The 13,671-nt window shown below is 54.8% G+C and overlaps 6 protein-coding genes across 6 annotated transcripts; 3 read left to right on the top strand and 3 right to left on the bottom strand.

Annotated features, from left to right (window-relative positions):
• Positions 1 to 3,389: 3,389 nt before the first annotated feature.
• Positions 3,390 to 6,338, bottom strand: KRP23_7738 (uncharacterized protein; the record flags this gene model as incomplete). Its single annotated transcript, XM_067893092.1, has 2 exons — positions 3,390 to 4,882; positions 4,964 to 6,338. The coding sequence occupies 2 exons, from the start codon at positions 6,336 to 6,338 to the stop codon at positions 3,390 to 3,392; spliced, it is 2,868 nt and encodes a 955-aa protein (XP_067744908.1).
• Positions 6,339 to 6,546: 208 nt separating this feature from the next.
• On the top strand, positions 6,547 to 7,853 carry KRP23_7739 (Mevalonate kinase; the record flags this gene model as incomplete). The annotated part of the gene is made up of 3 exons (XM_067893093.1): positions 6,547 to 6,678; positions 6,748 to 7,037; positions 7,121 to 7,853. 3 exons carry the CDS (start codon positions 6,547 to 6,549, stop codon positions 7,851 to 7,853), a joined length of 1,155 nt encoding a protein of 384 aa, XP_067744909.1.
• Positions 7,854 to 7,998: 145 nt separating this feature from the next.
• Positions 7,999 to 9,258, bottom strand: KRP23_7740 (DnaJ-like protein subfamily B member 7; the record flags this gene model as incomplete). The annotated part of the gene is made up of 4 exons (XM_067893094.1): positions 7,999 to 8,295; positions 8,378 to 8,895; positions 8,969 to 9,096; positions 9,179 to 9,258. The coding sequence occupies 4 exons, from the start codon at positions 9,256 to 9,258 to the stop codon at positions 7,999 to 8,001; spliced, it is 1,023 nt and encodes a 340-aa protein (XP_067744910.1).
• A 434-nt stretch (positions 9,259 to 9,692) lies between these two features.
• On the top strand, positions 9,693 to 10,643 carry KRP23_7741 (uncharacterized protein; the record flags this gene model as incomplete). The annotated part of the gene is made up of 2 exons (XM_067893095.1): positions 9,693 to 9,800; positions 9,891 to 10,643. 2 exons carry the CDS (start codon positions 9,693 to 9,695, stop codon positions 10,641 to 10,643), a joined length of 861 nt encoding a protein of 286 aa, XP_067744911.1.
• A 38-nt stretch (positions 10,644 to 10,681) lies between these two features.
• On the bottom strand, positions 10,682 to 12,253 carry KRP23_7742 (putative transport protein; the record flags this gene model as incomplete). Its single annotated transcript, XM_067893096.1, has 3 exons — positions 10,682 to 11,732; positions 11,811 to 11,885; positions 11,955 to 12,253. The coding sequence occupies 3 exons, from the start codon at positions 12,251 to 12,253 to the stop codon at positions 10,682 to 10,684; spliced, it is 1,425 nt and encodes a 474-aa protein (XP_067744912.1).
• Positions 12,254 to 12,495: 242 nt separating this feature from the next.
• On the top strand, positions 12,496 to 13,613 carry KRP23_7743 (NADH dehydrogenase [ubiquinone] 1 alpha subcomplex subunit 9, mitochondrial; the record flags this gene model as incomplete). The annotated part of the gene is made up of 2 exons (XM_067893097.1): positions 12,496 to 12,625; positions 12,709 to 13,613. The coding sequence occupies 2 exons, from the start codon at positions 12,496 to 12,498 to the stop codon at positions 13,611 to 13,613; spliced, it is 1,035 nt and encodes a 344-aa protein (XP_067744913.1).
• Between the last annotated feature and the right edge of the window lie 58 nt (positions 13,614 to 13,671).

Genomic DNA, 13,671 nt, shown 5'->3' on the forward strand with positions numbered 1-13,671 from the left:
TTGGCTGGATGACAGGCGCGTGCTGATGCAGCGAGTTGCACACCCTCTGGGGCGTGTGTCCCAGCCGCTGCCAAAGCATTCGTTCACAGACGTTTGGCCTCTAATCCCTTTGTTTAGAGGTCACTGCACCGCATTTCAACAGTAAAAACGTTCGCGTGAGCGCCCAGAGACAGACGAGAGCGTCTCGGAGGCGAAGGAGGACGAGACTTTGCGTACAGGAATCACGTCACTGATTGGCAGATGCACTACACGCAAAAGAGACTTTCAGCAACAGGGTACACTTTCGAGCCGAACACGCGGATTGCGCCACTTTAACAGCGAGGTTGAAGCGCTGGCCGCACACCGATATCGCTGCATTCTGGAGAAGTCACCTTTGCCGCGTCACATTCGAGATGCACTCCGCGGGAGTTCGTCTACTATGGCATTTTAGTAGGCGGGATGACCAAAAAGGAATGCGCGACTACCATTGCTCCCATCTACCCATACAAAAAATAAGTCAACGCGCTCATCTCCATCCGACTCGATGCAGACGAAAAGAGACGGATCGGGCCACAACACGTGTTCTTTGCGCCGAAAAACTATGCCCTTTTTTGGTAGCAATGGAAAATATCCTAGATGGATAATATCTTTTCGTTTCGCGTTTTGATGTGGTTCTCAAGGCACGTCGGAAAAATTGCATGCGTACGATGACAAACTTTTAAACCTTTGTTGTCGACCCATTCCGCTTCACCTGTGCATCAACCTGATACTGATAAAGCGCAATCGGCAACCTAAAGATCAAGGCGAAAAAGCATTTTTGTAGATGTGTGTACGACGCTGTTATCACCCCCTGACCATAGTAAAACAATTAATCGTTTCGACTTTCAACTGCACGTACCAGTATATCATACTGATTTAAGGAAGGAACTCCTTTCATCTCTCGCTGGCGACCTGCTCCCGACCCATTGCTGCACGAGCAGTCGCATAACGCATCGGTCATTATGCTGGATATTAGTCCTCCGTGCAGTATCTACCGTCACTGCCCGCAAAGTCGTTCAATTGCGTAGGGCCTCTACCAACTTCCCGGACGGGTAAATCTTGAAGCGTCCCCACTGATCGCAAAAAAATGTCGTCGTCAATCAGTGCGGCGGCAAGCTACCGCGCAGCTCTTGCTGCATGTACCCGCGATGAAAGTGGAGCGCTTCGAGTCGCAGCCTCAAGTTCCTCTCTTCTTCCTCCATTTCAGCCACCATACTCAGTGCTTCGTGCTGTCGCTGCTTTTCGGTCACCAGTCGCTCGTATTGTTGCCTACTTGCTGCCTCGTGCATTTGGCGCTGGTACAGTACAAATAGGCAGGTCAGTCACAAGCGAATCACAAGAAATTTCCTTGTGAAAGACGGATAGGCGAACCTGCTTCTCAAGGCGCTGCTCTAAGACATGCTGTTCCTCGGCTCGTATGCTCTCTTTTCGACACCGCCGCCTGCGTTCTTGTTCTGCTTGCTTTGTTTTTTGCTCGGCCAAAGCTTGCTTCAAATGGAAATGACAAGATAGTAAAATGATCAGCAAAAATTGTGATCCAAATCCAAAAAATATCGTCAACCTTCCGTCGCTCTCTTTGCTGGCGAGCAACTTCGAGCTTGTGCACTTCGAGTGCCCGCTTCTGCCTCTGTCGCCTCCCAAACGGTTGCAAATAGTATCAGTCGAATGTGTAATCTTCAATTCTGTGGTAGGTGAGCTTACCGCAAGAAACTCCAACTGCTCGCGGCTACGTGGCACTTTCAATGTGCGCTCGGAGGTTGTCGCCATCCGCGTATGTTTAGTATTCGAGCGTGAACTGGGGTCAAGTGTTAGTTTGTGTCGGCCCCTGAGATGTAGCGGCAGGGAAGCTATTGACACCGAATTGAGCTCCTGGTGCGCTTGTTCGTGTGTCTTCGTGAGGGTTGTCTCCAGGTGCGTTCTCATGGTTTGCATTTCATGAAGTACTCGCTCTTCCTGGGCGCGGAAGTGCGCGATTCGGCGCGCCAACTGCTCCGCCGCATCTTCGGCGTCCTTCCGAGCAACAACAACATGATAGATGCTTGCAACATTTTCGTCTGGGAAGCTTTCTGGGTCGAGAGAGCATTGCTGCCACAAGCAGGTGTCCAGGTTGCCAGCATCATGAACGTTTTTAGGTAGAGGAAGGGCCGACGCTGGTGTTGCTGTGAAGCAGCGCCTTGATCCGATTGCGCTAGAAGGACGCCTTGCCCTATTATTCAGCGGGCGAAATGGACGTGGTGGAGCCGACGCAGCGATAGAAATTGACGGCGTCAACGAGGTCGATGGATTACTTTCTTTGACACGCGAAAGCGGACTGGAAAGCTGCGATCGGCTTCGAACAGGTCCAGCCGACTTCGGTCGCACAAACATAACTTGAGGTGGCTTGGCACTTCGACTCATAGCGGCGACCCACGTCGCTCGTCACCTGGACTCACACTACCAGCACGCAACTCACCAACCAAAGTAATTGATTCAAGCTAATTTTACAATCAGTAAAACTGCTGCGATACCTTCAAACCCCAAACTCTATCCAACCGCAACGGGGTCAGGCAAAAGGTGTCCAAGCGTGGTGACTTACCGAATGTAGCTCCTCAGCCTTCGAAGCCTCCTGGCAGAAAGAGTGTCGAGTTGCCTCGTGCGGGGAGACCATCGCAACTAGTATCCTCCACTTCGGCACATTTACGCCGCAATTCCAAATCAGCCTCTAGCCCCGGCGCACGTAGTTACGATGACAACAACAGCACGGTTTCCAGGTAAGCGAGTAAATAACCCTCTTTTTGCAACTACTAGTAACTCGATTTTGAATCGCTTCCATTTGACAGCCTACGCACTTCTGCTCGGGACAGCGAGCCGGCTACCGACGAGGAAAGTCTCTTCGATAGTAACCGAAGTATCCCAAGTGAACCAATAGATCACGGCAACTACTCTCAATTCGAGGCCTCCGAACATCAAGCTGTCGCAATGCTCAACAAGATCACGAAAAAGAGCGAGCGGAATCATCAAAAGTTCGTTGCCTTGCGATTAACTGCATCTGTTGGTCAATGTCTAACCCTTGATGTTCTGAGAAGGTACGATGTCTTTCGCGACAGTATTTCCGGGAAAGACAAGCAGGTCGACGCGCTCCATGCTTCGTACGTCTTAACCACTCAGCGTGTAGGACTTCCATCCCAAATCTAACCAGGAATTGACACCGGCTGCTCCAATAGATTCGAACATTTCGCTCGTCAAACCGCAGGTTTAGAAGCACTTTGCAACAGCGACGTGGATGGGGATACTTTGGAAAAACTTTTCATGGCCATTCCACTGCAACAGCGACAGCTCTACCTCGGTGAATAACTCACGACGCCGATCTCAGTAGCCACGACGAATCAGCATTACACATCAACAACGGCATCTTCACGGTCATGGGGGAGTCGAGACGGTAGCTTATCCTTGAAAATCTGGTCAAGTGTCAGATCTGGTGTGAAAGTGTCGAGCACTCTCGACGTTTGAAGCAGATTTCTAGTATCCGTTTCTTTCTCCCAGTGCGCCTTCCATTCTTTCGCCATTGCGGTCCATTGTTTTTTTCTCCAAATTCTGCCTCCGGTACTTGTCTTGTTATCGCCTTCATCACTTTTGGTCCTGTCAGCGGAATGAAAAGCTTGGAGAAACGTCGGAGCTGCATCATCAGCGTCCGACATCGACTCAGGATGCAGCTGCATGTCGCTATCAGTTGCGCTGGGCATTGTACCCTTCGGTCTGTTGCTTTGTACGAAACCAAGCAGATCTTTCGACGGCCTCATTGCTGTCTGCGCGAACAATTTCATTCGTAAGATTGGCAGCAAAGTTTGTTGCGAGCACGTCATCGATGGCGCGGACGGGATAAAACATTTTCCTGGGAGGACATCGCCGAGGAGTGGCGTGCTGGTCACAAAACTAAACAGGCGAGAGCCGAACATGTGCATCAGCGGATGCGAGTCGGACACAAGCATGTAGAAAAACTTGGGGTTCTCAAAGTCGCACATTGACTCTGAATCAAAGGGATACTTGCGCTCCTTGAATGCCAAAATATCCTCCATGAACTGGGCAGCGGCTTCGTCACTGAGGGCCAGCAAGCGCGAGGGGTTCCGCGTTGATGACGCAGCACAGAACCATCCACGAAAGTATTGTTTCGCGTATTTTCCGATCGAGAGCCACTGGAGTGAAGGTTGGTGTCGGGCGAAAAACGGGTGCTGAAGATTGTAGTTGAATGTGTATCCCAAAACCATCAGCGGCTGGTCATACAACTTCCACATCTCGTTTACCGTTTGCAGTAAAAAGCGCACTTGGTCAGCAGATCGCCCTCCACCAGCGGTGTCTTCCCAGTCAGACAAGATAGCACTGTACTGTTGCTGCATTCTTCCAAACTGGTAAAAGATGTCGGACAGCGAGAATGCTGACGTAAAAGTGCTGGTCATCATCTTGTGTGTTTCCTTGAGCGGAGACATCAGCTCGCTTAGAGCCACCACGCTTTCCCAAAACTCGGCATTCTGAATAGTCTGTATAGTAGCACTTGACAGACCGCACTCCGCTAGCTCGTCCACAGTGTTTCCGGCGCTGTCTTTTCGTGGGTTATTTGTCTTCAATCTGTTCAAGGCTCGGCCTGACGCTGCTTTGGAGTCTGAGGAAGCCTGCGCAACCTTGGATGAAATAATCTTGATCACGTCTTCGTACTGTCGAACTGAATCGATAGCTTCGATGAACGAATACCAGTGGGTTTGCGTTGGAGCATGGAGGACTGCATCCGGATCACCGCATTCACGCCGCAGCACCTTCAGCACCCGGTGGTTCGAAAATACTTGCACTAGCTCGACCACCTCGCTTATTGTCTCGATCGATTTTTCCGATACTGTTAAGACGACACCCAATAGCAATTGCAGCAAATGTGAAAAGCATGGCAACACCGGGATGGCCAAGCTCGTCCACTCACTTGAACTGACAGCAAGGCGGGCCGAGGTATAAACGAGAGCTGTGTCGGCAACGATGTTGATCACATGGATGCCTCTTCTCCGTAAATCAGTCAAGTTTACCTTGATTTTTTCAGCCAAGGTCTCAGGTACAGTCTCATCGATCCCCATATCAATCACCTCCCAGACAGTTGCTTCGCCAAGAGCATTTACGAGAGAAAGCAGTACAAAGTTCGATCGTGGATACTTGGCCACCCACCAGCTCACTGCTAGCGTAACTCCAACTGACTCGTCTTTCATTTTCAGAATCTGCTTTTCATACGAAGTGGTTCCCATCGATGCCAACAACTCAGCAGTTGGCGGGTCGACCTTCTGATGGAGATCACCAAACATTCGAGCAGACTGCTCCGTCCACACCCAATCCCAAGGCAGCCCCGCTGACACAATTGATGATACAATCAGCTTATTCAAAGTGCCTGAGCTGGCCACGTTATTTGCCACATGAGTCATCGGAAGTTCATTCGGCTGCTGCTGAACAGCTCGATTATTCCCGTGCTTCTTCCCGACATCTCGGAATCGAGGTTTCGCAGACGCGCTTGGCTTCTTCGGTGTGGAAGCAGCTTCTTCATAGCTCAGCGGTTTGGAAGATATACTCGTCGTGAGCGCTCCATTCATGTCCGTGGACAACAAAGGCAATTGGAGTGGCATAAAGTCTTCCACTCCAGTTGTATCCTGTGTAGCAGCACTCGCCTTACCATCCAACGCTACGGATCCGCGCAAGGCTACATTTCGCAACGGTACAGCAGCTCCGTCTCCTGCCCCTACACTTCGCCGCGTCCTCTTCTTCGGAGCGGGCGACGTGTCCTGCAAATACACGTCGACGCTGCGATTCGACTGATGTCTCTTGTTAAAGCTCGCAGCATCCTTCTGCGCGCAGAGCAACTTCAGCTGCGTCACCACCTCCGCAGGGCAGTAAATGCACTTTTGCAGGTGTCGGATCATGTTCCCCGACACGCCTCTCACAGCAACGGGGTCCACTCCATTTTCGCTGCAGAACCTGCAGTATGCGTTGTGGTGGTAGCGGTTGCGCTTCTCTCCTCGGACGAAGAACTGCCAGGCCGGGTGGCTGGGCCTCCCCATTTTCTTCTCCTCGCCGTCCGAGCTCTTTCCCAGGAGCTCCTGGTGGTCAAACATCCCGTGCGCGTCCGTGGTGGAGGCTCCTCCAACACCGGCACCAGCGTCTCCCATGGGGATCAGCGGCGCTCCGCCCGTGTAGCTCGACAGGTCGAAGAGCGCCGCGCCCGTCGTCACGTCCACCTGCTCTGCTGCGTTCATGGCGCGAGTCTGCGCTTGTCCCTTCGCCTCCGTCTCCATCCACGGGCGCGTCAAGCCGGGCATCACAGGCTGCGTCTGTCACATGAGGAGGTTAGTGCAGAATGATAGTCACTTCAACAAGCAGGTCTCACTTGCCGCGGTCGCGTAAATACCCGAAATGTCGTAAAAACTAGTGGTGACAGGAGCGGAGCGTTTGTGTGCCATATTTCTGGTACAGCATCGCGTTGCACGTTTTGGTGGGCAGGTAATACCAGGACAGTTGCCAATCGTCATGGCAGGGGACCGCGAGGTCGTGCGGGTGTCTGCGCCTGGGAAGCTGCTGCTGCTAGGCGAGCACGCCGTGGTGTACGGCTGCCCCGTGGTGGCGGCGGCGCTGTCGGATCTGCGTATCAAGGCGGAGATCGTGCGTACTTCAGCGCAGATGCTCACTTGTTGAAGAGACCCCGTAGACTCATCGTGTGCCGTATTACAGACTCGCATTGCAGTGCCCGCAGGCGTCGAGCCGACGATCGAGTTTTCATGCAAAGACATCAAGTCCACGCGCGACAAGGAGCCGCTGCGACGCGCGTACGCGGTCTCTGAGCTGCAGAATGTGGTCCAAGGACTCGAGGATGAGGTGCACTACGTGCCGACCCCGGCGCTAGAGGTCATGACGCGCATCGAAGAGGTGCTGGATGGCGAGACGCCTGAAGATGCCAAGGCGATGCGGGCTCCGCTGTTCTTGTGTTGCGCATTGCTGCGTTCGTCTGGGTACTTGAGTGGGTAGGATTTGTCGGTCGTATGTCTATGTTGTGGGCGTATTTGCTGGAGTTCTAATAGCTTGTGTCATTTCTGACGCTATGCAGTGCGAAGGGAGGGTTGCATGTCGAGGTGGCGACGTGTAATTTGCCTATTGGTGCGGGACTGGGCTCTTCGGCTGCGATGTCTGTGGCGCTCTCCGGCGCATTTGCGGAGCTGTCAGGCAGCCCTCGCAAGTTTGAACTCGAGTTCATCAATGCGTACGCGTTCGGCGCCGAAGTGATTTTGCACGGATCACCTTCTGGTGCAGACAATACGGTGTCGTGCTTTGGTGGCACTCTGCTCTTCCAGAAGCACCCGGGGCCCTCCTTCCGCCCAATCCAGTGCCAGCTGAATAAGTTCCGCTTTCTCTTGGTCAACACGTGCGTCCCTCGCTCTACAAAAGAGCAGGTCGGCAATGTCCGGAAGCTCTACGAAGCAGACCGCGAGAAGGTGCAGAAACAATTCGGCATCATTCAGCAGCTTGTAGAAAAGTTTGTTGCGCTCGGTGAGCGGAAGGTTATGTCTGAAGAGGTTCTCGCCCAAGAGATCGAGCACAACCAACAAATTCTCAATGGGCTAGGCGTGGGCCATCCGCAAATTGACGAGGTCGCGCGTATCTGCAAGCAGTTTAACGGCGCTACAAAGCTGACTGGTGCTGGAGGCGGTGGTTGCACGATCTCTCTCTTACCTCGCAGCTTGAGCAACGAAGACTTGGAAAAGCTCATTACCCAGTTGGAAGCTAAAGGGTACCATTGTTACGCCAGCTCCATCGGAGGTCCAGGCTTGATCCGCACCTAGGGAGTGTTGAGTGCGCGTTGACTCGATCATGGTTCAAGTCAAAAGCATGAAGTAACTAGATCAGGTTTTACTATGGAATATCTCTCTCTAACTACACACAACGACTAGGGGGTTTCCGCCTTCTATCGTGCATGTTCATTGCCGTCTACGCGGTTTGAGCCGCCTGCGCTGTCGCTGGTACTTCTTCCGCCACTGGAACGGCTTTTACGGAGGGTTCGGTCGAAGAGGGCCTATCCTTGGCCGGGGACGAGCTCTTCGAAGACGTTGAGTCGCGGGTACTTGCTGCACTGGATGCGCGACGCTTCTTCTCCAACTTGTTAGCTGCCTTCACCTCACGCACACCGCTTGCCACATTCGACGCAGCGCCAGCAAAACCACCGACCACGTATCCACCAGCCGCCACACCGCTAGCCAAGAGTACGCCACCTCCAGTGACAATAGCCTGCAAGAACACATCATAGATCAATACAGGGAGTCGCTGGTCCCAACTGGGGAGATCACCATAAACCATAACACTAACATACCGCAACGGGAGCTGCAACAGCGCCAATCGTCGCCTTCTTCAAGCCCCCCATAAAGGTGGGCGTGGGCTTCTGGTTAGCGACCTCCACCACCGCCACCTTCTGCTCTCCGTCAGCTCCAGCGTCCGCAGGTCCGTCCACCACCGTGGCAACGGGCACCTCAGTCTCGCTGTCACTGGCTGCTTGCTTGCTAGCACTGCGCTTGCGGGCTGCGTTGACACCAGCCTCGCCCATCTCCTTAATGCCCGAAGCCAGGTTGACGACCATGGCGCCAGTTCCTGCCACGATCGCGGCAGATCCCATGAACACGCCGCCGACAATGGACTTGCCTCCGTAGAGAAGTCCCTTTGCAGGCGCATACACTGCGCCTCCTGCGGCGCGCTTGAGACCCTTGGAGCGGTCAGGCGCGTCCGGGTCCATGGCGTCGCCGAAGCGGAAGAACTCCTCGAAGATTTCCATGGCGCGCTCCCTGGTCATGGGCATCGCGCCGTCCTCCAGTCCTTCCTTGCCGTAGATGTCATCTGCATCCACATAAAGCGAGCCATAGCAGTCAGTACACGCGTTCCAGCCGCCGTGGCCACATTCTCTGCGTACAGATCTTGCGCGTGTCTTCGTTCGAGAGCACGTTATAGGCCTCGCCCACGATCTTGAAGTTGGCTTCGGCCGTGAGTTTATCTGCCGGGTTCTTGTCCGGGTGGTACTTGATGGCAAGTTTGCGGTACCTGCAGCAGCATCACAGCATGTAACAGACATCGTTAGCCACTTGACGTCAGTCAACTTCTTTCGTCGCCCAGGAAAGCGTACGCCGTCTTGATCTCCTGCGCCGTGGCGGTGCGCGCCACGCCCAGGTTCTCGTAGTAGTCGGTGGAGGTGAGGTCGGCCATGGTGGTGCTGCTAGAAGAGAGGGCGGAGAAGGCGGCGAGCAGTGCCACCAGACAGAAGGAGATGTGAAGTGCGTATGACTCGGCTTGAACGGAAGAGACTGGTCGTGCTGCGATTGGTGGAAAAAAAGAACTGATTTTTCCGACTTGCACGGTGGATGTTTGCTGCATTTTGATCACACCGCTGGAAGAGCAAGCGGGATTACTCCTGCCATGTGCCGATTCCATGCGTGTCGCTAGGCATTAGCTCTACACTATTCGTGCGATGCTATTGTAGCAGCGCCGGACAAGCTTCGTATTTGTTGTGTGGAATTGCAATAAGTCAACCGCCGCCGCGTCGGTTCAGGGTCTGCAACCGTCGGTGCGCGGTGCGTTGCGAATGTGCACGTCCAAAATGGCCGATCGGGCCTGTTGTTGTTGGCTCGAACACGTGCGGGATGTACGTTATCTCCGCATTCCTGTGTCTGGTCATTGCGCTGCTGGCAATAGTCTCCATATCGGCGGAGGATGGCGCTTGCGAGTGTCTGCAGGATCCACCCAGGAAGGCAAGTCGTTGCTGCTGGGAGCTGCGAACTCGTCTTTTAACCATCTAACGGCTCTGTTTGATACCGATACCGTTGCTGCTGTACCTGTAGAATATCCAGCCCCTCGTGTTCTGCAACTGGTACAGCTCTGCGAGCTGCTGTCTGCCGGCGCACGACGCAGACATCAACGGCAAGTTCCTCGCGCTGATTGAGGCCGGGCCGGCCTGCGAGAAGTTCCAGAACGCTGCCAAGCGCTTCCTGTCCTTTGTCTTTTGCTACGCGTGCGACCCCGAAGAACCAGTACATTTTTCGACGCCGTTGGACACGCACTTCTTCGATGCGAGCACCAAATCCGTCAAAATATGCGCCACCGTCGCGATCAACATGGCGCCGAAGCTCTTTTCCGACTGCGGACTCACGCTGCCGGACGACCGCGAAACGATCTGCTCACCAAACTCCCCTGTCGTGCCGCATAAAGTGTGGCCAGATTGCCAGGACCAGCAGCACGTCTGCCAGGACAACGCAACATCCACGTGGTACTGCTCCGACTCGGAATGCGGAGCAGCGCACACGCCAACGGGTTTCAACGACGTGCCTTGCAACGCATCGAGATATACTTGCGATGGCGTACTCATGTTTCTTAACGACAACCGAGCTGCCAAGCCGCCCAATTACGAGGATTATCCAGTTGAAATTGTAGACGAAGTGCTTTGCAGGGAAGAGTACGGCGAGGAGGAAGCAGCTACCAGGTGTAAGTGCCTACATGATCCTTCTGCAGCCGTGCGGCCAACATCCACGCTGATCGTCGTCGTGGTAGCACTCAGCGTTGCCCTGGCGCTACAAAATCCAATTCACACGAGATAATGCACAGTAAAGAATAAAGAACCTGTTGAAGAATCATGTTATGCCCGCATGTGGCTGCCATTTGCACGCTCCTTCTCACTTTCGGTTCGCACCTCCATAGTCGTGAAATCCTCCTTGTCATCCTTCTCTTTCTTGTAGCCAGCTGCCTTGTTGTTGTGGCCGAACCGGGTGAAGTATGTGCCTTCCACCAAGGCCACAAATTCTGGCCACAGCTTCAGGTGGCTAAGCATAATCTTGAACGCGGCCGTGAGCGGCACTGACAGCATCATGCCCACAACACCCCACAAAAGCCCCCACGCTGAAAGCGACAGGATTACGACCACAGGGTCGATCTCGAGCTTGCGGCCAAATACTTTGGGCTCCACGAAATTGCCAACGAACATGTGGAAGCACATCGGAAGAACCATGGCCAAAAACTTCTCCATGGGGTTCATCAGATCGGACGGCGTGATAGCGATGATGCAAATCGGAGCAACCGACGCGATCATAGCTCCGACGTTGGGGATCCAATTCAAGATGAACGTCAGCATGCCCCATACGACAGCCAACCCCACGTTCAGCGAGACATACACGATCGTAACGAGCAACGCCACGAAGAGCGAGAGGAAGCATTTCAATGTCACGAACCGCTGGATGTCGTGGTCGATCTTGGACCAAACGCCTCCAGCATCACTTGCACGCGTGCGCGTGCACAGGAAATACGTGAGGTAGATGAGCGTCACGAACATAACGGAGAGCAAGTCCATGGTCTCCGTGACCACAATTCGTGCCAGCTTGTCAACGTTGTCGTGCAGAGTCGTCGTGATGTTCACTGGTAGTCCGATCTGCTCGAGGATGTGCTCGACACCCGCAACAAGATGGTTGTATCCCGTCTGATAAGCACTAGCGTCCAGTGCATGGACTGAAAGCACAGTAATGTAGCCCAGCAGTCCGAAGAACACGCACACCAAGCTAACCGCGACCAGCGAAGCAAACGCACGCGAGCAGCCGCGCGACTTCCGCCGGGCGTGACGCCCATGCGATGTGCAAATACAAAGGAAATACTTGGGCGACACGTCAATGACTTCCACCAGCGGGTCCACCAGGTACCTGCACGAGGAAAATAAAAATAAAAAACCAAAGTCAATATTCCGCTAGAAAACAACAACAACGAAGCACAGAACTAACATTAAAAAGATGGCGAGGAAGAACGGGATAAGCACCGCCTGGAACCAAGCTAGCAAGTAGCACGTCGCTGCAAATCTGTCGTCATCAATAAAAAAGAGAAATTAGCGACCAGGGTGAGGCGCGTCATCGACACGTTGCACGCACCCCGTGGCCAGCAGCGCGCCTTTGGTCTCGAACGCGAGTTGTCGCACTGGTCCGTCCAGCGCCGCCAAGATGTCGTTGGCCACGTTGTTGTAGAACGGCCGCACGCCCTCGTCGTTGCTGTGTCGTCCCTGGCCGCCGAAGGTGCCGCTGCGCTCGGAGCTGATGGAGATAGTGGACGCCGCCGAGGGGGACAGCTGCACGTTGGAGAGGTTCGAGCTGCTGCGTCGCATGGGCGTCGCGTGCGGTGACTCCATGTCCAGCGACGCGTACGCCTGCTCCTTCTTGCCCACGAGCTTCATGTCTGGGAGCTGCTTGTTGCCGAGTCTAGCGTGCCCAGGGGGAACTGAAGTAAACCTGGTCGTGTCTGTCACTAGCGGGCTAAAAAAGAAGCATATTATTTTCGTCGTGGTGTGTCAAACATGACTTTTGAGTGAGTGTACCACACCACATTTACATATTATGTCCCGCTTAAGTACGTCATCGATGGCAGCCGCACAAAACTCGGCGGTCGGGGGCCCTACAACTGGGAAAGCAGCAGAACATGTCGGCGCTCTCTCCTGTGGCCAAGGCGGCGCTCCGCCACCCGGTGGGCCGCGTGCGCGGAAACGGCATCACAGCCGCAGTCTTCGGCTCCACGGGCTTCCTGGGTCGCTACGTGTGCGCGCACTTGGGTGCGTCCATTTTCCCGTCCTGATCCGTTCCGGCGGTCCGTCCGAATGCCTCCTTTAACTCTTGATTCTGTATGCTCTCGCAGGCCTCAACGGAAACGGATACGTGCTGCCGTACCGCGGAGAAGACGCCGAGGTGGCGCACCTGCGCGTGTCTGCCGACCTGGGCAACGTGGCGCAGCAGCCGTTCCACCCGCGCGACCGTGACTCGATCTTCGAGGCCGTCGAGGGCTCCGACATCGTCATCAATCTCATCGGTAAGCACTACCAGACCAAGCACATGCTGCCGTGGTGGATCAACTACACGTACGACGACGTGCACGTGGACGTGGCCCGCACGATTGCCGAGGTGGCCACGGAGGCCGGCGTGCCCCGCCTCGTGCACGTGTCGTCGCTGCTGGCGCAGCCCAACTCGCCGTCCGAGTGGGCTGCATCCAAGTTCCGCGGTGAAGTGGCGGTCCGCAAGGCCTTCCCGGAGGCCAACATCGTGCGGCCGTCCAACATGTTCGGCCCGGAGGACCGGCTCCTGGTCTGGATGGGCAACCGTCTGGGCTACGGCGGCGTGCCCGTAGTGAACAACGGCGACGCGGTGATCCAGCCCGTGTTCGTGAACGACGTGGCCAAGGCCATCTACCACATCACCCAGGACGAGACCATCCAGGGCAAGACCTTCGAGTTCGTCGGAGACGAAGAGTTCACGTACAAGGAGCTGGCCGACTACGTGTTCGACATCACCAAGCACAACCCGAGTTTGATCAACCTGCCGCTGCCCGTGGCGCAGGCCATCGGCAAGTTCTGCGAGCAGTTCCCGGACCCCAAGTTCACGCAGGACTGGGCCACGCGTCTCAGCTTGAACGAGGTCAAGACGTCGGACCTGCCCGGCCTGCGCGAGCTGGACGTGGAGCCCACCAAGCTCGAGAAGGAGGCGCCCAACTTCCTGCTCAAGTTCAACGCCGGCGGCCATTTCCAGGAGGTGTCTGGCTACCATTAAACCACTCCTGCGGCGAGGTGAGCGGGAGGTGAATAGGCTGTGAGCGACACAACTTGGG

Source organism: Phytophthora ramorum, assembly GCF_020800215.1.
Source record: "Phytophthora ramorum isolate Pr-102 chromosome Unknown Phyram_PR-102_s0006, whole genome shotgun sequence".
Lineage (NCBI taxonomy): Eukaryota > Oomycota > Peronosporomycetes > Peronosporales > Peronosporaceae > Phytophthora > Phytophthora ramorum.